The sequence below is a fragment of the Neovison vison genome, chromosome 4, assembly GCF_020171115.1.
Source record: "Neovison vison isolate M4711 chromosome 4, ASM_NN_V1, whole genome shotgun sequence".
NCBI classification, from domain to species: domain Eukaryota; kingdom Metazoa; phylum Chordata; class Mammalia; order Carnivora; family Mustelidae; genus Neogale; species Neogale vison.
In genome coordinates this window covers 45,027,914-45,050,757 of record NC_058094.1, presented here as the reverse complement: position 1 = coordinate 45,050,757, position 22,844 = coordinate 45,027,914, and the positions used below count along the sequence as shown (strand labels likewise).

The 22,844-nt window shown below is 38.7% G+C and overlaps 1 protein-coding gene and 1 pseudogene across 1 annotated transcript in view; one reads left to right on the top strand and one right to left on the bottom strand.

Annotated features, from left to right (window-relative positions):
• Positions 1–22,844, bottom strand: part of PIP4P2 (phosphatidylinositol-4,5-bisphosphate 4-phosphatase 2) — a 56,827-nt gene that overhangs the window by 19,787 nt on the left and 14,196 nt on the right. The window contains exons 2-4 of the mRNA XM_044245338.1: positions 13,004–13,152; positions 8,497–8,603; positions 6,995–7,118 (exon numbers count right to left, since the gene is read on the bottom strand). Coding sequence (XP_044101273.1) covers positions 6,995–7,118; positions 8,497–8,603; positions 13,004–13,152 — 380 coding nt within the window. The remainder of the gene's footprint in view (positions 1–6,994; positions 7,119–8,496; positions 8,604–13,003; positions 13,153–22,844) is intronic.
• Positions 1,362–1,848, top strand: LOC122904451 (annotated as a pseudogene).

The window sequence follows — 22,844 nt, the reverse complement described above, 5'->3', positions numbered from 1 at the left end:
TAGAGAAAAAGTAAGTGAATCCCACAAGTTAAAAGCTTGAAAGACAAAGAACATACTACAGAGGATATAAGACTTTGTGATCAGCATAATAATGAGGATAAGGCAAAATTCTTGAGTCAGAATTAAGAGATCTGCGGTCTATTTATTCTTTATGACACTGAATAGGTCTCATTAATTGGAAACTCTCAAAAGTAATAGCCACCCCAGAGGAATGTAATGTGTTCCCCTAACCACCAAAACCTTCGTTTTCTAGAAATTTTTAAATCATCTTTAAATACCGTGTATTAATTCAAAACAGCCTTTCCTGCTAAAGAATTAAAGATTTTAGACATATTTACTGTGCTAATATGCTAATATGTTTCACTTGCCTGCACTAAATACTAAGTAAATGAGAGCTAGTTTTAGAAGTTAGTCTCTGGGTTGCACATTACTTTAGTAATTTTCTCCTAGGGTGAAAAGAACTAAACACATAAACTGCTTTTTGAAGTAATAAAAACCATGTCACATACATTATCTTTTAACCTCTCCATTTGGATCATTCTCTAGAATTTACTGCCAGATGATTTTAAAAAATTAAATATGAACTTTTTAGTCTTTTTGATTTTCCTTTTTCCCTCATTCCCTTATCTACCCTATTGTCAGTATGTCAATTCTCTCTGAAAAGCTGGATGCTATTTCCAACAATCATCTTCACTTTTCTGGATAATAAAAGGTCAAACATCTAGTCTTGTACCTCTTCAGGGTTACCCTGATGCAATCCTTTCTAAATAGCACTTATATATACAGAATTAACTATAAAGCTCTACTAAGCTTTCTGTTACTCTTAGGGTAATGTTACTTCCTCTAGGCTATTAATTTTGTGTGTGCATTAAGAACACTGCTATTTCCCACTGTAGTCTAAACACATTCCATGTAATTGTTGTTTTAATTGTCTTTGTTCTTCAGTTAGATTAGAAAACTCCATGAAGACAGGAAATGTGCCGTCCTGTTTCCCCAGCATGTAGCCCAGTGCCTGATATGCACTCAGTATATGCTTTTGAACATATGAAATCAACTCACTTAGATTGTGGCTATAAGATTATCCATGGCAAGGATTTAAAATATAAACTACAATTAAGCAAAATGCAAATATAATTACAGAGGGAAACTCTCTGAAGGAAGTTGAAATCTGTTTTGGAAGATTTTAAAACAGTATTTCAAAATATAATTTGCTCACATATAAGAAAGAAAATAAATATATTTAATATATATTTAACTTAGTCAAATCACTTGATATCTATCAAAACCTACGGAGTCTCCTATACTACAGTAAAGCAGTATAACCTCACTCTGTGCAGCTGTAGCTGGGTGGCTACTGGAGAATGTTGGCCCCATTGGAGGAGCGCAGTGGGGTGGTCCACGCAGGATGCCATGGGGCCAGTGCTAACAGACCTTGGAGAAGGTAGTCACTGAACTTCAGGTGCCTCCAGGCACTTGCGCCCAAGACATCCAGTGTGGCCTGCAGAGCCAACATGTGGCGTTGGCCCTGGGGGGTTGTGAGATTATTAAGGGTGAATTCTTTGATTCTACAGCAGCTGATGAGGGAACGTGACCTTGTCACAAATGGTAAGTTCTCATCCTTTTCATGGCTGGTCCATATTGTTCTTACAAAGACAAAAAGAGATCCCACAAATTGTTGGACTTCTCTTCTAGAATCTGAATATGCAACCTTGGGTATAAGACCAAATATTGAGAAAACTTACATTAGAGAGATTCCAGAAAGAAAATCCTGCTTTTGACCTCAGTGGAGCAGAAATCTCGGGAAACTACACTAAAGGTGGAACAGATTGCTCAAATTTTGAGAAATAACCACTACTTCTTCTCGCTGCATTCTATGGATCCCAGCAGGTGTTGCCAACTTAATCAAAGGCACCAATTATGTGGTAGACAGAAAATGTGGAACAAATGGAATGGGTATGCAGGTTGTTTTCAATTTGGGATTATTATAAATAATGCTGTTGGCAACAACAACAACAAAACAAAGGAAAATGTGGATACCCGCAGTTAACAAACTGCAAAATATCTTTAACTGTAGTTCTAAAAATTGCATTCAAATATGATGTACATAGGAAACATCTTAAATACCGTGGAAACTATTCTACTGATAGAGAGTAACTCTCTATGTAACTTCTAAGTTCCAGTAACTTCATGTGTTTTTGCTCAGCATGACGTTTCATATGCTGCATTTTACTAATTTCCTATTTAACTTGTATTTTTAATACAAAAAAATTAGGTATAGATCATGTGAAATGACTGGGTACCTTTAGGGACAATTAAATTTTTCTTTCAGTAAGTATAATAAAAGAGTAATGTTTAATAAAAAGTAATAAAAGCAAGAGTAATGTTTAATACACTTTTCTAAATAGGAAAAAAAAAAGCAGTATATAGTAGTTTTCAAAAAGAAGTTTGTTAACTATTCCCACCAGCTATATCTAATTTATGTACTTAGTCACTGACTTAATCAATAAAACATAAATGCAAGGAAGATTCATCTTCTCCTACTAGATTGGAAAAATCCTAGCAATTCTGATTAAATGTAGTAAATTAGATGCATGCATTTCCATTTCCTTTCCCAAACTTGACCAAAATGATAGGAAACGAATTTAAAAATGTATACGACCACATGGATAAAGAGGAGAAATAACCTCAATTTTTGGACACTGGAAAGTTAATGGAGACTTGGCAGCTGGCTTAGCGAAAGGGATACTGAAAGTTGAGGGCTGTCAGCAGAGAGCTATGTCAACGCAAAGCTGCTTCACACTGAAGAAAGGCAGAGCAATTCAGCTCTTGGGGCTACTACGTGTTTTCTAAGGTGGGGCTGGGAGTAGTGAGACAAACAGCAGTATGGGCTGTAGACTCTTCCCGACACACAAAACCAGAAAGCCCTCTCTCCCCAGTACATGCAAAAACAGAAGGATTTATCCTGAGAAGAAACTGGACTAGAGAGCTTGTGAACGTAGAAACACCAGGCATAGCAGAAGGCAAGAATAAAACATCCTAAAAAGAAAAAAACTAAGTTAAAATCTACGGTTTGAATAGTGGATAAGACATTCTCCTCACGACCTTTCTTAACTCCTAAATGCCATCTCCCAGGCATAACACTCGCAAGAAACTGCGGGATTGTTGCCCTGAGAAACTTGTCCTCAAAGAAGACTTCTTGATACCAAGAGTTGACAATTCTTCAAAAATGAGAAAAGGGAGAAGAAAAAAAGAGTGGAAGAAGAAGAAGGAGGAGAGATGAGGGAAGGAAGGAAGGAAGGAAAGAAGTTTCACTCCTGCTACGTAAATAGAGCTTCCAATCAGTGCTGACCCTCAAATATAAATGAACTCTTCAGTTAAAATCTCTATTACAAAAAAAAAGAAGAAAGAAAGAACGAAAGAGTGGGGAGAAAACAGAGACAAGGCATAAAGAAGAAGAATACCTCAGGAAAAAAAACCCGGAATTAATAGTTTCAGAAAGATACCATAGAAAAGAGAATGCTCTTTAGAAAAAGGAAAAAATCAACCAAAGAACACAGGAAAACTCTTCAAAATTAAAAATTAAGTTAAATAACCTGAAATTAAAAGTTTGGATTAAGATTAGAGGACATAGCTGGGTAAGTTTCCCAGTAAGTAAAGGAAAAGGCAAACTAAAAAGAAAATGTTGAAAGAAAGAAAGAAAGAAGAAAAGGAAAAAAAGAGAAAAGAAAAGAAAGTCAATAATTCAGGTGATCTAAAGAAGGATTCTAGAAAGAATGAACAAAGAAAATAGTGCGGACTTTAAGAGGACCCACTGAGTACCCAGACAATGAATTCAAACATATTCTCCCTCCCTAAGACACATTTTTTTTTTAAATTTGAGAATAGGTGCCATACAAGGTCACATTAGTTTCAAGTGAACAACATAGTGATTCAACTATAAGTTATGCTATACTCAGCAAAAGTGTAGCTACCATCTGTTAATACAACGCTGTTAACAGTATTGACTCCATTCCCTATGATAAGCCTTTTATTCCATGACTTACTCATTCTATAACTGCAAGCCTGTGTCTCCCACTCCCCCTCAACACTCATCCCACTACACACCCCACTCTGGTAAAAAATACAAGTTTGTTTTCTGTATTTATGGGTCTGGTCTGTTTTTTCATTTATTTTGTTTCTTAGATACCACTTATGAGTGAAATCATATGTTTGTCTTCCTCTGTCTGACTTATGTCACAAAGCATAACATCATCAAGATCCATCCATGTTGTCACAAATGGCAAGGTCTCATCCTTTTTACGGCCGTGTAATATTCATGTGTGTGTGTCTATGACATCTCCTTCAACCATTCTAAGACACATTCTAATGCCATTTCAGAGCACCGGAGAAAATGAAAGAAGAAAGGAATATAAAGAGAAAAGAAAATCAGAAAGGACATGGAATCAGAGCTGCAGCTGAACTTCTTGACGACAGTGGGGAAAAATCTTTTTTTTTTTTTAATTTTTGAGAGGAAACAATTAGCGACCTATAATTCTACATCTGGACAAACCATAAAGTAAATGTGAGATAAGATTAAAAACTATTTAAGAGGGATGTATGGGTGGCTTAGTCAGTTAAGTGTCTGCCTTTGGCTCATGGCACCATCCCAGGGTCCTGGGATCAAGTCCCACAACAGCCTCTCTGCTCAGCAGGAGTCTGCTTCTCCTGCCTGCTGCTCCCCCTGCTTGTGTTCTGTATCTCCCTCTTTCTGACAAATAATAAAATCTTTAAAAAAAAAAAAAAAAAGACAGAGAGAGAGAGAGAGAGAGAACTATTTAAGAGGGGGGCCTGCGTGGCTCAGTCAGTTGAGTGTCTGCCTTTGGCTTGGGTTGTGTCCTCAGGGTCCTGGGATCAAGTCCCGCATAGGGCTCACTGCTTGGCAGGGAGCTTGCTTCTCCCTCTCACTCTGCTTGTGTTCTCTCGCTCTTTCTCTCAAGTAAATAAATAAAATCTTTAAAAATAAAAACCATTTAAGAAGTAAAAGTTGTCAAATTTATTTCCTTGCATTGCATTTTCTCAGAAAGCTAAGAATGGATGTGCTACACCAAAATGAAGGAATAAACCAAGAACTGTGAGGAGGACCCAGGATCCAAGACAGGAAAAGGAAAAAGGAATTCCTAGGATAATGATGAAGGGAAATCCCGTGATGGCAGCTGTTAGCTGGAAACCTCAATAATAGATTCCTGATGTGTATGACTATATTGATAGTAATTTTACAGTCCTTTAAAAGAGTATGGGAAGAAATAATGATTTGTACATAGAAAAGTAAACAAATTCAAAAGGAGGAGAGACAATTCTTCTTTTTTTTTTAAAGTAATCTCTACTTTCAATGTGGGTTTCAAACTCATGACCAGGAGATCGGGATTTAGATGCTCTACTGACTGGGCAGGCCACCAGCAAAGCACTCCAGAAGGACGACAGACAATTATTAACAAAAAAATTAACAAATTCTGAAAAGCCATACAGTACTGAAATATAGTATATAATACCTGGCTCAGCTGTGAACATAATTTACCTAATCATAAAAAAGGTAAACACTAAGTATTATTTAATTAAGTAAAATATTAAAATTTTACTGAGGCCACGGAGTAAAGAGAAGGACAAAGACTGGGGGAAAGGGTGTTGGGAGCTAAGTCTTCAACCTGCATTGTACAGGGTGATAGGGAATATCTAAAATTGCCTAATCAAAAGGAAAAAAGAATAAGCAAACAATTTAAACACATGTAGGTAAATACCAGGAGAGCTGCTGAAAGAGTTCAAAGTATGTGAGGAACGGTATTTAGGGATGCTATTTTCCCTATCAATGTTATAATCCCATTTGACATTAGAATTATGTACATGAATTACTCTACTAAAAAAAAAAAAAAAAGTAGAAGGGAAAAAAAGCAAATCATCTACACTGTCTTAAATGGGCTTGTCTCCTAGTTCATCCCAAGGCAGTAGATCTTGTGATGGGAGACCCCTGTGTCGTCAGACCTGCCCCTGCTCACACTCTGCAAGTTTTCCTTAACACTTAGGTTCTAAGGAAAATATGCTGTCTCCTATGAAGGCTGAATAACAAAAGAAAATCTTCCCGACAGAGTAAAGCACTATGAAATTAACTTTTAAAAACCAAACTTAGGGGGTGCCTGGGTGGCCCAGTTGGTTGAGCAACTGCCTTCAGCTCAGGTTATGATTCTGGAGTCCTGAGATCAAGTCCCGCATCAGGCTCCCTGCTCAGCAGGGGGTTTGCTTCTCCCTCTGCCCCTTCCCCTGCTCATGCTCTATCTCATTCTCTCTCTCTCTAATTTAAAAAAAAAAAAAAAAAAAATCTTAAAAAAAAAAATCACCGAACTTAGGGTTTAAAGTCAAAAGTAGTAACACAAGAGCTCTTGTTCTTTACAAGAACTTTTGCACATATATATATATATATATATAAAAAACCACTTTCACCTTCTTACTTTTTTTCCAAGTAGTTTACCTAATTATGGACACCAGAGTTAATTCCCTTTACTCCAAGTTTCACTTTTAAAAATCAGGGAAAAATTAGTAAATTATAATAAGAATTTTTCTCAACTCTAGAAACCACTAAGCAGGGCCACTACATGAGATTGTGCACTTTGTTTTTTGCTGAGGGGAGGTGACAGTAAAGCTAAGATTTAGCCACTTACCAACCAAAGACACCCATGTTGTTAAGCCCAGAAAGAAAGGGCACTGTTTCCCATTAGCCTACCCAGAGAGGCCCCTTTTTGCAAATGAACCAATCAGAGGATGCACCTTTTGTCTAATTCACTAAAGATGTAGGACACCCTAGCTGAACCTCTGATTAACTGTCTTTCTTAAAAGGGCTTTCTTTTAATCGTCTGATTAATTTGGACTTGGACAAAACTAGAAGAGCTTGAGCCGTAGTCAAAACTATATGATCACATCTACATGTACAGACTGATGCCACTATGACAAATGTCTGGTTACCTACCAGGAATGTGTTTCCACAATGCCCACACACGACCCTTGTACCTTCTGGCTGGACTGGCAATGCAGGTTGAGCTGGCTGTTCTTCAGAAATAAGCATTACTGGGCTAAGGTTAATTATGCGTCTACTGTGGAGAGAGAAAGAAAACAATTTCATTATCCCACAAATGGATGGAGTGCAAAACCTGTAATATATGGTACGGCACTGAAAATAGATTACAATTGTTTTATAAATTTTCAGGCTTCGAAGCCAAATTCACAGAAAGTGGCAATAATTTCGAAAGCAAAAAAAGAAAGCTGTTTCATATTTGTGATGGAAACCATATATTATGGTGTTGTTTCTAACCAATGGCCTTGGGAACCATTTAACTGCCATTTCCAAATTCTTACAAGTTCCAATCAGAAAATCGTTATCATTCCCTATCTAGGAAGACAAGCTGAATTTGGTAGAAGACTACACAAGTTAAAACATCCTACATCAACAAATACGCATGTACCATGAAGGTGCCAAAGTGCTCACAGCCAAATTTCTCTGGGTAAGCTAGAGTTCTTTGATGTCTGTTTAACCAGAGATGGTCAAAAAGGAAAATGGGTGGTTTCTTTCCTATCTATTCCATCAGATGGAGTTGCAAATGACACATATCATGGTTAAAAAGCCAGAAATCACAGAAAAAACACAGTGAATGTTTTGATATACTCCTATCTAGGCACATCTATAATGGCATTTGATAATGGCCAATAGCTCCCAAATTTCTTGCATAGGTTATGCTCAGCAAACACAAGTATAGCACACAGTGAGGTACACAATGATGATTAACACACTTCCAGGTTAAGATGAATTAAATCAAAGGTAAACTAGGTGGTTACTTTTGGGGTTTTTAAGTTTCTTTTTCTTTTAAACATATTTATTTGAATCGATCTTAATCACATCATATATATTCACATCATATATATATATATATATATATATATATATGTATATACATGACAGTTAGGTGTCCCCTCCCTTCACTGATAAAACAGATATCTAAAGTGGCTTGCAAATAGAAACACCTTTGCTGCAACCGTTTAAACACCTGCCTGCCTGCGTTCCAGACTGGGTTTACTCTATCTGCTCAGATAACACTGGTCTGCAGGCTGCAACCAGCAATCTCAAAATACCCTTATTACAAGCGTTCTTAATAACATCACTGTATAAATAACAATGGGGATAAGGGGTTACTTATAAGTTTAAGGAGTCACTAGTCTATTACAGTGCATTAAGTACTTATTTAACATCAAGAAAACTTTCATTGCTCATTCAAGAATATTATATCTTACAAATACTTGTGATCATTAATTTCAAACTAAACACATCATTCTTTTAACAAAGAAAAAATAATAATCTCAGTCCTGTAATTAATTTGAGGACAAAGACTATTTAGAACAAAGCCTGGCACATATGAGTCTTTAATAAGTACTTGTTGGATGAACAAATGAATGAATGAATGAATCTTTATCTCTTACCAGTTAGGTCTCGGACATCCTATTCGCCGAGATGTGTCCTTACAAATGAGGAGACAATTACAAGGGCATCTAACATATTTCTTCCCTGTTGGGGGGTTTTTGATTGGCTAGATAAGGGAAGAAAATGCAAACACAGCAAATTAACCGAAGGACAGATTGCCAAAGCTTGTTTGTATATAAAAAGGAAATGACTCCTTAAAAACTTAGGCCCCCCATAGTGCTACCAAAGTACAGGTTAAGGAAAAATGCATCATAAGTGGTTTTAAATAGCTCAAATGTTGGCAAGCACTCTATGAAAATCTGGGGCTGCACAGATGTAATTGTGAAGGGCATATTTCAAAATTAGTTGGCAGTGCCCTTTTAATATGAGAAGAAAAATTAAGTTCACAACAAGAATTGTTTTCCCTTTAAAGTTTAAAGACCAAAGTCAACTAACTGTGCTACCAGGTGCAAACATTCACTGAAGTTCCTTGACCTACCTATTTGGGAGGTGCAAACTCATTAGGAATATTGGGCAAAAAGTAGTATATAACAAATTTGAACTTTCCTTCACTGCTAGAATGTAAGAAATGATTAATCTTATTACATCTTTTAACTTAAAAAAGGAACAACTTGCAATAATTCTTAATGTTACCATTTTTTAAAACTTTACAGTAAATTTAAAAAGCAAGAATAGGGGCACCTGGGTGGCTCAGTGGGTTAAAGCCTCTGTCTTCAGCACAGGTCATGATCTCAGGGTCCTGGGATCGAGCCCTGCATCCAGCCCCTGCTCTCTGCTCAGCAGGGAGCCTGCTTCCCCCTCTCTCTCTACCTGCCTCTCTGCCTACTTGTGATCTCTGTCTGTCAAATAAATAAATAAAATTTAAAAAAAAAAAAAGGAAGAATAAATACCAAAGAAAACCCTCCTTTAAATGAGGAATTAGCGGGATGCCTGGGTGCCTCAGTCGATTAAGCATCTGCCTTTGGCTCAGGTCATGATCCCCAAATCCTGAGATTGAGACCCATATCAGGCTCCCTGCTTACGGGGAGCCTGCATCTCCCTCTCCCTGGGCTGCTCCCCCTGCTTGTGCACTCTCTCTCTCTCTCTCTCTCTCTCTCCTTCTCTCAGTCAAATAAATAAATTAAAAATCTTTAAATAAATAAACAAGAACTTAGGCTTGTTAGAGTAGATAACCAATGAAGCAGCGAGACGACTAGCTCATCACTCCTGGGCATACCTACCTAACTGCATAGCTTGAATCCAAACATCCGGGAATATCAGACAAACCCAAACTGGAGAAACATTCTATAAACCACCTTGCCTGTACTCTTGGAAAATGTCAAGGCAATCAAAGACAAAGAAAGACTACATTTCAGACAAAGGGATATTAAAGAGACATGATATCCAAATACAACATGGAATTCTGGGTTCACTCCTGGACCATATTGTTTGTGGTTTTTAATGGAACCATTGAGCAAATATGAGTTAGTTCCAAAGACCAGATAATAGCCATTGTATTAATGTTAATTTCCTGCATTTGATCATTGTACTATGATTATATAAGTGGATGTCCTTTTTTTTTTTTCTTTGTAAGGAAAATTCACACTAAAATGTTTAGGGGTAGAAGAACACCATGTCTGTGATTGTCTTAAAAGTTTCTTTTTAAAAAAAGATTATTCATTTAGAGAGAGAGAGCCAATGTGACATGATATTAACGTATTTGCAGAATGTGAGTACAGGGTTCATGGAATTCTCTGTACATAATATGTACTATTTTTTGGTACCTTTTCTGTGAATCTGTAACACATTTCAAAAAAAATGAGAAATTTAAGTAAACAATCTTATTAGAAATATATAAAAATTATTAGTAAGTCATCAACAATTTATTAAACTATGTAACAGATAAAATCTGAATATCTAAAATTTATAAACATCCAGAATGTGTTACTATCCAATCTAAAAATATCAAGAAAACCAGAAATTGGGTTAATTCCTATACATCCAAATTTCCCCATTAAGTAAATATGTACTTGGCAAATGACAAACTTTTTTATATTATAGTCCCAACTTATTTCTAGACCTCAGTTCCCTCATTTATAAAATAAGGTGAATGAACTAGAAGAACTGGTCTTTATTGTCTGCCCACGCCTTGTCATGTCTGACCTACAGGGAAATGGGGGTGAAAATGGCATTGTCCTTATGCATAAGTTCTAATGTTCTTACTTAGTAAAATGACCTTGTATGTCCCTGGCACTGTGCTGGACACTTTACCCCTGTAATCTCAATGCAACTCTATTAGGTAGATGTTATTATTACACCACTCTACAAGGGGAAACCACAGAGTCCCAAGGATAGATAACTACCAAGCAGCAGAGCCAGGTAGGATTCAAGACCCAGTCCATCAGCCTCTAGATCTCAGACTCATAATAATCAATCATGCAGCCAATTAGCTCCACTCTTCCTCCAGGACTTCTCGACTTTTCCATTAACTAGCTCTAAAAATTGCTTCTCCCTTAACCTTAAATTCTGTATTCTCTAAACCTTGCTAAAATTTTTCTGTCTTTTCTCTTCCCCAACTTCTCTCATTTCTTTCCCAATTCTATCTACTAAAATAAGAAGGACTTTCATTAGCCTTATTTTTTGTTTGTTTGTTTGCTTGCTTGCTTTGTTATGTTTCTTTTTCTTTTTCTTTTTCTTTTTTTTTTTTTAAAATCTCCTCAGAAATATCAGGTTCCTATCAGGGGAACAGACTCACTGATCTCCTGTTTTAGGTGACATGAGGAGAATGAACCATAGTGAAACTGAGCAGGAGACAGAGATAGTGAACAGAAGGGAGTTAGTTGCTCTGTTGGGGCATTTACCTGTTCTTTTCGACCCAGAATTTCTCCAGAGAAGCTGCTAGTTGCCTAAGACCTCTTCACTCATAAATTCAAGATCAATTACACTGCAAACATTGGCAAATCATCTGTTAAAACACTCCTCACACACATTTGCCCTCTCTTCTCTTTCCCTGTAATGTAACTGATTCCACACATTAGTATTAGTATTTATTAGTATTCCACACAGCAGTATCATTAGATACTACTCATTTTCTCTAGAATATTGAGAAATACTTACACTTCCTTACTTAACAGGAGTTATAATGATATAAAAATGTCAGTGCAATTTTCTTTATGTCCAGAAGTAGTTTATTTGTACCCACATCCTATTGTTCCGGAATAATGAACTCATCACTTTTGAGTATCCAGATTGAGGCTGTTAGCTAAATCCAGAGCCTGTTCTGTTTACCTCCAAGAGTAAATATAAAGCTTTACAAGTTTTTTTTTTTTTACTCATCAAAGAAAAAAAATTTGTAGGGATGGTGGAACAGAAGAAAAAAATCAACAGTAGCATCAAATCGAGAAAACACCTTTCAGGTATTGGGTGTTTTTGTTTTGTTTTGTTTTAAATTGTCAGCTATGTCTCACAACTCTTATTTGGTGGTTAACTCTAAAATGAACACTACGGAGGTTAATGTCAGGTTTGCTAGGGAGTGTTCAACCTAAAAAGAAAAGAGCTGTTTTTGCCAGTATCACCTCTATTTACACAGTAAAGCTCATCTCCAAATGATGTCCCTTATAAAAAATACATACTTACAATAAAACATATTGCTTCACGACCTAAGGTTTTATTTTATGACTTTTCTATAAAAGATATAAAGCCCAATAAACATGTTTCATTTTTCTTAGAGACATAATAAACTCTGGCTGATTTTTTTTTTTTGAGAATTTTCTAAGAAGGAAAAAATATACAAATACCAACAACTGATATTTAATTGCAGATTTTGAGAGACATTGAAATTTTTAAAATAAAGCCTAACCATAAAAGTAGAAATATATTTAATCTAACTAATACCACTTCATTACTTGAAACTAAATATTCTACTTAAAATGTAGTTGTTCTTCTCCAGGTTCAGCTCAAAAAATATGTGCTCTTCAAATTTTTTGAACATTTCTCTAAATTACTATCAAGCAAATAGCATAAAATACCAAGCTATTTGTAAACACTTTGGCACAGGTGTCAGTAATAAATGCATAATCTAAAGTCCAGAAAAACCATACAGACATCCTACAGATGTAAAACAAGTTTAAATAATTTTCGACATCTTAAGTACAAAGTCCACATTTGAAGTAAAATTTGGCATATCTTTGTTTTGTGAAAATCAAAAGGTATTTAGTTGTGATGTGGATAGACACTGAGGATAATTGTAAGTACCTGACTAGGATCAGTCTCGTGTTAGAAAATAAAGAGCCAAATGGCATTATATTTAAATTCACCATGAGATTTTCATAATGGAATTAGCTTTAAACACCCAGAGACATGATTGATGGTAAAAGAGAACTAGAGAGAAGAAAGAAAGGATGAGAAAATATGGCCATGTCTATATGCAGGCCACATCTACCTTTAAGTAACATTACTGGAGTACTTCCTTAAGAGACAAAACGTCAGATAATAATTTATGCTTTATTAATGGAAATCCTCACTTACCGTAGCTTCATTGCAAACCGTGCACTTAACCACATGCTGGTGAAGCTTGCCATCTAAGTTGATGAGAGATTGGCACACGCGGCAGTTTATTACTGGAATACCACTGGCATCAGGGCTGGCAATGGCTGTATACGGAGGTGGGAGTTCCGCTGAAAAGGTTATCAGTCACTGAATCAGAGCCAGCGTTTTACAGAGAATAGAGGCAAAGCAGAAACTATCACAAATGACCTCATTCTTGTATTTATGTTTTCAGAGCTAGCCAACTTATCCTAGTTTCAAAGCACAAACAACACATGGGACTACATTGTGAAACAGAATAATTCTTCCTCTGATAAAACTAAATCATGTTTGCCTCAGTCTACTCAAATGATCTTTATTCCTTTTACTAACCTATACACAATATACCCACTCTGTTCCTGCATAAACTCGTAGAGCTTGTAATGGGAAAGTGATGATTCACGCCTAAAGAATGTGACGCTAATGATCTGATTACCAAGAAAGAGAAATAGTCAGTGAGAGCAAAGTTTCTAAATCACTTACAAATACCCATAAATTGTGCAGCTGCCAGGCTGTGTTTACAAAGGGACCAGTATGTAACTGTTGGTCATGTCAATAACAGGTCAGTCTTGGGGGCAGTTAAGGAGAGACAAAAGGAAAACTAAACATATCATCATGGAACAGAGCTAACTAGAATGGAACAATGCTAATTTGCAACATACAACAAAAACAAACTTAACATTTTCTTATCTCAAACTTGTAACGTTAACATTGAAAATCCAGGAAATACACTTAAGCATTTATGGGTAAAAAACATGATGTCTGTGATTTGGTTTAAATACTCTAAGACAACAATGGTTTAATAGATGAAACAAGATTAGCAAAATATTGATAATGAATAAATACAATGACATAGAAAGTCATCTTGTTGTTGTGTGGAAATTGCCAGAACAGAGGCACCTGAGTGGCTCAGTTGGTTGGGCAATCTACCTTTTGGTTTTGGCTTTTGTTGTGATCTCGTGGTCCTGGGACTGAGCCCCATGTGTGTCAGGGTCTGTGCTCAGTAGGGAGTCTGCTTGGGATTCTCTCTCTCCCTGTCCCTTTCCCTCTGCCGCTCCCCACTGTGTGCTCTCTCTCTCTCTCTCTCAAATAATTACATAAACCTTAAAAAAGAAAAGAAAATTACCAGAATACACACACACACAGTTTTTTGAATCCTAAGTTTGCCTGATTGGGTGAAGAGTGGAAGCCCAGTTTCAGAATCATGCTCATCTACCAGAAGTTGTAGAAGTCAGAAAAAGAGAATCCAGATGCACTACTGTGGAATGGGAATTTCGAAAGGGGACACCCTGACCGCATTGTGTAGTTACCTCAATTACAGGCATAGGAGGCCCTTTCGAGGAAAGGTATAGTCTTAGGACTTCTAGACAGGGCCACACCTCAACACGTGATTCATGACTGAAGCCCCACTAAAGAGAACAAGTATTGCAAAGGGCTTCTGTGATACTGTAAAACTCAATCACTATAGCTAATCATGAAAAGACTTATTTTTGAAACAGAGATTTTCCTCTGCACAGAATAGATTCTGAATTCTGTGTTATTTTTTAAAGCATAGCATAAACATAGTATGTTTAAAATTCACGTATTGCCACCTGGCATCCTTGAGATTTATCATATAGATTTTGTTTTAGACTAGCAAAGGATTAGCAATCAGGGGTGCCTCGGTGGCTCAGTTGGTTGAGGCTCTGACTCTAGGTTTCAGCTCAGGTCATGACCTTGGGGTTGTGGGAGTGAGACCCCAGTCAGGTGCCATGCCCAGCAAGGGGGTGGAGTCTGCTTGAGATTCTCTTCCTCTGCCCCTCCCCCCACTTACACGCACATGCACTCTCTCTAAGATAAATAAAAAATAATAATAATGAATGATTCATGATAAGCTAAATTTCCACAGCAGTTAGGCCCTGAAAGAGGCCACTTTGAAATGACAACATGCATACATTTCTGGGAGGCTTCTACCAGAACACTGCCAAATACTGAACTTGAAAAGAAGCTATAGATGTCTTAAATTATAAAAATAGCCTTAAATCCTTGAAAGAATTTAAGGTTGATCCAGAGTGATTTGTAATGTATTAATCAAGAAGGAAAAACAGGTTAAAGGAACAATGACTCAACAGTACATTGGAGCCCTTGCAATTTGCAGATTACTTTATCAGAGCTCAATAAAGAAGGTATTGTTCTGGGGAAACAAATACATACCTCACTAGAAATTCTAGACACACTGCCTGGTGTTTAATAATAAAATATTGCTTTAATAATTATTAGCATTATTAATAAAAGTAGTTTCATCTCTTGCCTTTTCCTGAGTTATGAAGTAACATGAAGTAGATTCTCCCATCATTCCAGGTCTCCATCTTACATAATATGACAGAAAAAAAATTTAAAGACAAGAGAATTTCACCAAGAAAACAAGTGCATTGAGGATGAGGGGATAAAGGAGAAGCCACACACTGCAGCATACACAAAAGGCCAGGAAAGCCCATCTACTCCAACAGGCAAAAGCTTTGCTCAAAAGAATCTAAAAATCCAGGGACGCCTGGGTGGCGCAGTTGGTTAAACGACTGCCTCTGGCTCAGGGCGTGATCCTGGAGTCCCGGGATCGAGTCCCACATCAGGCTCCCAGCTCCATGGGGAGTCTGTTTCGCTCTCTGACCTTCTCCTCGCTCATTCTCTCTCTCACTGTCTCTTCTCTCAAATAAATAAAATAAAATCTTTAAAAAAAAAAAAAAAAAAAGAATCTAAAAATCCCAATGGGGGGGTTACAAAAGCATTTAAAGTGCATCACAGCCGACAAAACCCTGTGAATTTTTTCTCTAAGATTTGTACTACATAATTTGTAACCTGTCAAAAAAAAAAAAAACTTTCGATTATGACAAAAATACGCTTGAATCTTCTGGAGGCTTGAGAAGAAGAGGGAGGGGAAAAGAAAAACAAGTGAGGATCAGAAATTTACAATGGGAGAGACTGTAAGCATGAGACCAGAGCTGTGTCTGGCTTGTTTAGGACTGACTCCCCAGTACTTGTCTCAGTGCCTGGTCTACGGTAGATGTCCGGTGACTATCCATTGGATGGGTGGGTGGATGGATGGGTGAATCACTTGAAATTTATCAGACACATCAATTTCTCTTGCGAAAATAACACTAAGTATATTACTGCTGCTCTCATTGAAGAGGAGCTTGGGTCCTAGCAGGTGAGCGAGCCTCACTGAAAAAAGGGTCTCTACTATAGAGGAATACCCTCCAGATCATGCACTGACAGAGGTGAGGTAGTCAGGAGACACTGGTCTGGCCCACCAGATGAACAGAATCAATCCAAGAGATCAACAGAATGACAGATGCTGCAGCCTAACTGCTCCACTCAACAGTACTTCCAGGCCTTTTGTCTCAAATTTCTGTCTCAAACTTCAGCCCTAAACCAATGTAGAGATATGTCTTATACTTTAGCCACCCCCCGCCCCCGCAAAAAAACCTTCATCTGTAACTCCCTCTCCTTTTGTGAGGGACTTTTAATTTCCAAGATCCATTCCACAGTTAGTAAACCTGTAATAATTGGCGATTTAGATTGTTCATTCTGTTTCTTTTCACTTTAAAAGTTAACAGATCACATATGGTAGTTGTGTACCATACCTATTTCAAATTTCTGCCCTGGATAAAAGGTCCACTGTCATCTCAGAACTGAGGATCATTAGACATTGACAGCCAAAAAAGTCTTCATTTTGGAAGAGGCTTTTTATTTAAACAATGGTCATTTTCTCTATGGGGTTTACCTAAGTGAAAAATCCTTTTTTCCTCCAAGTGAGCAGTATTTGTTAGACCAGTAGCCCCCAATCCTGAGAAACACCTTCAAAGTTCCAGAGTTACACCATGCTAAAAATTAAAGCAGTATTAGGAATAACACAGTCTACTTTTTTCACCTTATGGAAGAGAAAACTGAGGCCCAGAGGTTATAACTTTTGAATGATTTGTATACAGCCTTCAGCAAAGTCAAGAGCTGAGTGCACTCCCAGAGGTTTCTCCACAAAAACCGTTGTCTCTCTTGGAGAATAATTTAATACAGGCAAAAACATAAGAATTAGTGAGAATCCTGTAGAAACACTACTTGTTTCCTGTAGAAACAAGAATCAGATCTGGACTAAAAGGGAAGAGGAGAAGGAGGTGGAAGACAGGGAAAATAAAAAATGGGACAGAGTATAAAAGAAGAATCCATTCATGATAATAAAAACTTGACAGAAAAACCGAGATTCGTAAAAGAGCCAATATGAAAGAATACGGACCACAAGGCATACGTAATGGTCTTACTGAAACACTCCGAAAGAACCATTATTGTTCTGTAAACCCACATGTGATCAAATTACATTTTCCCTTCATGAACACAGACCTAATTTACCTATTTCTATCAAACAACCCCTTGTCCTGCTACTTCATCCTCGTGTATTAATCCATACTTCATTTTTTTTTTTTTTTACCAAAGATATCCTCCAGCATTTTAAAGGTTGAAATTGTTTTTGCTGGACTGCACTGACCTTTCTTAGCTCAGTTATTCCTTTATAAGCCTCTTCGATGGCAATATTTTCCAGTTTAATTCACTTACTTCACTAATGCACTCTATATATTCCCTCCTTCAGGCCCTTGACAAAGATGTGGTCTCAAAATTGAAAAATGACATCCAATTAAAATGAGAGCTATTTTAGGACACTATGATTAAGGATGAGCAGGCAAAGTAAAAAAGGGCCAGCCTGCGAGGAAAGCCCTGGCTGGCTTTTTCTCCTCCTTAGGAACTTTGTGGAGAATATGGATAAGGGACAGAGGGAGGCTGGCTGGTATGGGTTTCTACTTCCAGGCTGAAACCTCTCCAGTTCAGCCCTGCATGAGAAGGGGAAGATCACGACCTGCTCTATGAAACCAAAGAAACAAAACTATTCTGGAAAACTCTTGGGTTCTTCTAGTACCATGAAACCCTCAGAAGGTTCCATTGGGCTACAGCCAGCATGGAAGGGTAAATGTCCTACTTACTACGTTACTGACCCTTCGCTCCGAATCTAGCCTTCTCTGCTTTGTCATGCTGGAGCCAAGCTCTGCAGACCACATTGGAACTCTGCCAGCTGGCAGCAGGCTACATTCTGTGAACAGGAAGCCAGTACAGTTGAGGGAGGAAGAAGGGACTTACAGCCCTTTCCTCAAGCGTACAGTCTTTCTCCAGAGCTCAGGAACATCAGCACCAGTTGGCCGACCAACCCAAACTCTAAATTATTACATCTTAATGACTCCAATCACTTCCCTCTGTTCTCTCAGCCCTAGACACCATGGCAGATTCTTCCCGCATCTGATACCTACTTGATACCACAGGATAGCATTTTTACCTTTTAGTTACCTAGTTAACAACTTCATACCTAATTAACAATTCTATTATATTCCACTGTGTGGTTTCTATCTCCAGGTCTTAACTGATAGAAAAATTCATGCCAAGAGTAATCTCAGGAGACTGACCCTCAAAAATGGGATTGGGGGGCGCCTTGGTGGCTCAGTTGGTTGGGCATTCAATTCCTGATTTTGGCTCAGGTCTGATCCTCGGGGTTGTGGGATCGAGCCCCACATTGGCTCCATGCTCAGTGGAGAGTCTGCTTGCGATTCTCTCTCACACTCTCCCTCTGTCCCTCCCCCTGCTCTCTCTCTCTCTCTCTCAAATAAATAAAAAAATCTTTTTTTAAAAAATGGGAATGGAGAAATGGTTTGATCATGCCTTGGGTTCAAATGCAGTGCTGAGCTCCTTCACCAGTGGGACAGACAGAGTAAGGTAGAAATTGGTGGCTCTCAGTGGCATCCTGATGAGTCAGATTATCCCCCACAGATGACTGGGACGGTTATGGCTACTTCACTAGACCATTAGGGCAGGAATAATTACTATCCAGGTTGTGATATGGGGTGGATTCCCATGAATACCTTGGAGAATTTACAGAAAGAAAATGGGAAGCTCAGGTCTTTAAACTCTCAGCTCAAGTCATAATCAGAGAACCCAGAGAACTTCTACTGCAGCCCTAGAAGTAACCCTTATGTCCAATTGTCACAGGGCTTACATTGCTATAAATCAAACACAAATTTAATAGCGTAGACTGCAAAATTATAATGTCAGGTAAATCCACAGCAGTACCAAGCTCTCTTGTGAAAGCTGGAATGCTGATTGTGAAGGAGTGGACCCCTGAAACATGGAATAGGGGCATCTGGTTGTGGCCAAACAGAAATGAGAAACCCCGAGTCCCTCTGAGCCTCCCTTAATGAGTAGAAAGCTGCCTTTCTACTTGTGTTTGAAGAGACACGCCTTCCCTTACAGGAAAACTGTCTCAGGAATGGACAGCCATCTTCCTTAAGACTCATCCTCTCCTGTGGTTGCCTCAAAACACAGAACTAAGCTCACATCTCAACATGTTCCAGGAGGACAAGTCAAAAGCATGACTCAGGAAGCACTAGCTTATACATCAAGAGAATTGCAAGGTTTTGAAAATATATATGTTCAAACACCTGGAGAATATGTGTGGGGGTAGATCCCAAGAGCGTTAAACCAAAAAGGATGGAACTTAACACTGAGTTGAGCCAAATTTAATTATATGGGTGCATTTAGCAGATACCCTGGATTGGATGTTAGTTTTAAAGCTGGAAGTAGCTCTCTATCCATTTCCTTGTCTTTTGGTGAGACTCGGCCTTATGTTCAACGGAGCTGGGATGTCAGAACATCCCCAGCATGGCGCAGAAGAAGAATCAAAGGTTTAGGGTATTAGAACGTTGGAGTGAATTTATCAGATGAAACGCGCATGCCCATACCATACTACGTCGATTCACTTTTTTTCTACATTGGACTGCTGCTCCCAGGCAATCCCAGTTTTGTAGCTGAGGGTGTGATACAGAGCCCCACCACAAGCTTTGAGGCCAGAGAAAGTGAAGAGACCTTCAGCTCTACTCGGGAGGAAAGCAGCAGCCCACCAGGCACTCTGTGGTGGGTTCCCGGGAGGGAGTGAGCAGTCCATGGGTCACACGCATGTACTGTGAGCAGGGCACAGTGCTGGAGGTACATCAGAAACACCTCGGGGAGTGAGACTCAGGGCTTGCAGGGCTCATGTTCTTAACATGGCGAAAGACAGCAAAAGTGCAAGTACAACTGCGTGTGGAAAGTGCTCTGATAAGGATGGGTACAGGGGCTTTGCAAGCACAGAGGAGGACATCTAACCCTAACTAGGCAGAGTATGCAGCAGGGGTGTGGGGTGGGGGCAAGGGATGCCAATGGTAGAGTCATTCCAGTACAGTTTAGCTTTCCTCCAATACCGTAGCCTTTCTCCAAATTGTTACCTTTAACTCCTTTCTCCGAACAGCAGCTCTAGAAAAACAACCAAACCTTATTGAGTGTGGCTGTAATATCAGCTTGGAACCAACATCCGAATGCCTCCGATGCTGCTTATAAGAGCTAATGTGCGCCCGCTGACCGCACGTCCCACAGCAATAGCACACCAGGCGTTCTTTCCAGCAGGTACTGATGAGAACTGAATTCCACTCTGAGCTATTAAGCTTTTGTCTGTCCCTCCCTTCATGGTCTCCGGCATTTGGGCCCTATGGAAACACTGCCACATAACTGGAGATGCTGGCAAGAAAAGCCCAATGACCTGCCAATGACCAGTTCCTGGATGACAAAAGCTTCTGACGGACCTCGCTGTTTCCCATAAGGCAACATTTCTGCCTCATTCTAATAATGCATTTCATCTGGAGCACTAAGCTTTCTTCAAGTATTGACAGTGAATAAGTTATGTATTCCTTTTTTTTTTTTAAGATTTTATTTATTTGATAGAAAGAGAGAGAGCGCAAGCAGGGGGAGCAGAGCCACAAGAGGGAGAGGGAGAAGTAGGCTCTCCCTAGATCAGGGAGCCTGATGGGGGGTGGGGAGGACTGAATCCCAGGACCCTGAGATCATGACCTAAACTGAAGGCAGATGCTTAACCAACTAAGCCACCCAGAGGCCCCAAGTTATGTATTCCTCTTTCACTTTATCAACTACTGTATTTATTTGATTTCAAAATATGCAATTTTTTTCTGACATGATTTATGTACAATCATACTGTTTACATGGAAGGCCACATTTATAATTTGTTACTTACAATACTGCTTCTAAGAAAGCATGTGTTTCAAGAAAAATGTGTTTTTCAGTACAGAAAAACAAATTGTTGTTCCCAGGGCAAAAAATGCATTTGCCTAGAAATTAAGAAACTCCTCCTATAGGTAAAAAACTCCTATTCTGTCATTCTTCGGAGACAGCTCATTTTTACTATGAATCTACATTTTTTATTCTTATTATTATTTTTTTTTAAGATTTTATTTATTTATTTGACAGACAGAGGTCACAAGAAGGCAAGAGAGGCAGGCAGGGAGAGAGAGGAGGAAGCAGGCTCTCTGCGGAGCAGAGAACCCAATGTGGGGCTCGATCCCAGGACCCTGGGATCATGACCGGAGCCGAAAGCAGAAGCTTTAACCCACTGAGCCACCCAGGCACCCCTGTATCTACATTTTTTAAAGACTGTGCATTTCCGGACATTGGGGAGGGCATGTGCTTTTGGGTAAATTGGAAGGGGAGATGAACCATGAGAGACTATGGACTCTGAAAAACAATCTGAGGGGTTTGCAGTGGCGGGGGTGTGGGAGGTTGGGGTACCAGGTGGTGGGTATTATAGAGGGCACAGCTTGCATGGAGCACTGGGTGTGGTGAAAAAATAATGAATACTGTTTTTCTGAAAATAAATAAATTGAAAAAGGAAAAAAAAAAAAAAAAGACTGTGCATTTCCAAAAGAAAGGAAGACACTCCTTTACATATAAGTAAGTATACACACTAAATGATAGCTTAAAGGTTATAAATATTCATAAATCAGTTATAAAATATACTCAACTATAACTGAGCCCAAATCTGTTACAAGACATTTTAGATAAGAGAGAATTCGAGAAGGGAAAATGACCTCAGTATATGGGGAAGAGAAAAAAATTCAACCAGATTTGTAATTTTATTTCCTTCAATATATGAAATAGCATGGCAGAATGTTAAGTTCCAACATAATCAGGGCACCTGGCTGGCTCAGTCAGTAGAGAGCATGTGACTCTTGATCTCGGGTTTGTGAGTTCAAACCCCACTTTGGGCATAGAGATTACGTTAAAAAAACAAAAACAAAAACAAAAACAAAACAAAAAAAATGGGCACCTGGGTGGTTCAGTCGGTTAAGCGTCTGCCTTCAGCTCAGGTCATGATCTCAGGGTCCTGGGATCAAGCCCAGTCCATTTTCCTCCTCAGCAGGGAGCCAGTTTCTCCCTCTCCCACTGCTACTCTTCCTGCTTGTACTCCCCTCTTTGTGCTCACTCTCTCTGTCTGTATCAAACAAATAAATAAAATCTTAAAAACAAAAACCCAAGGTCCAGCATAATTAGATAGTAAGACATATGAATGATATTATACTCAGTATATATTTTTTTAAGATTTTATTTATTTATTTAACAGAGAGGGAGATCACCAGTAGGCAGAGAGGCAGGCAGAGAAAGAGGAGGGGAAGCAGGCTCCCTGCTGAGCAGAGAGCCTAATGCGGGGCTCGATCCCAGGACCTGAGATCACGACCGGAGCCGAAGGCAGAGGCTTTAACCCACTGAGCCACTCAGGCACCCCAAAGATTTCATTTATTTATTTGTCAGAGAGAGAGAGAGCACAAGCAGGCAGAGTGGCAGGCAGAGGCATTAAGAGAAGCAGGCTCTCTGCTGGGCAAGGAGCCTGATT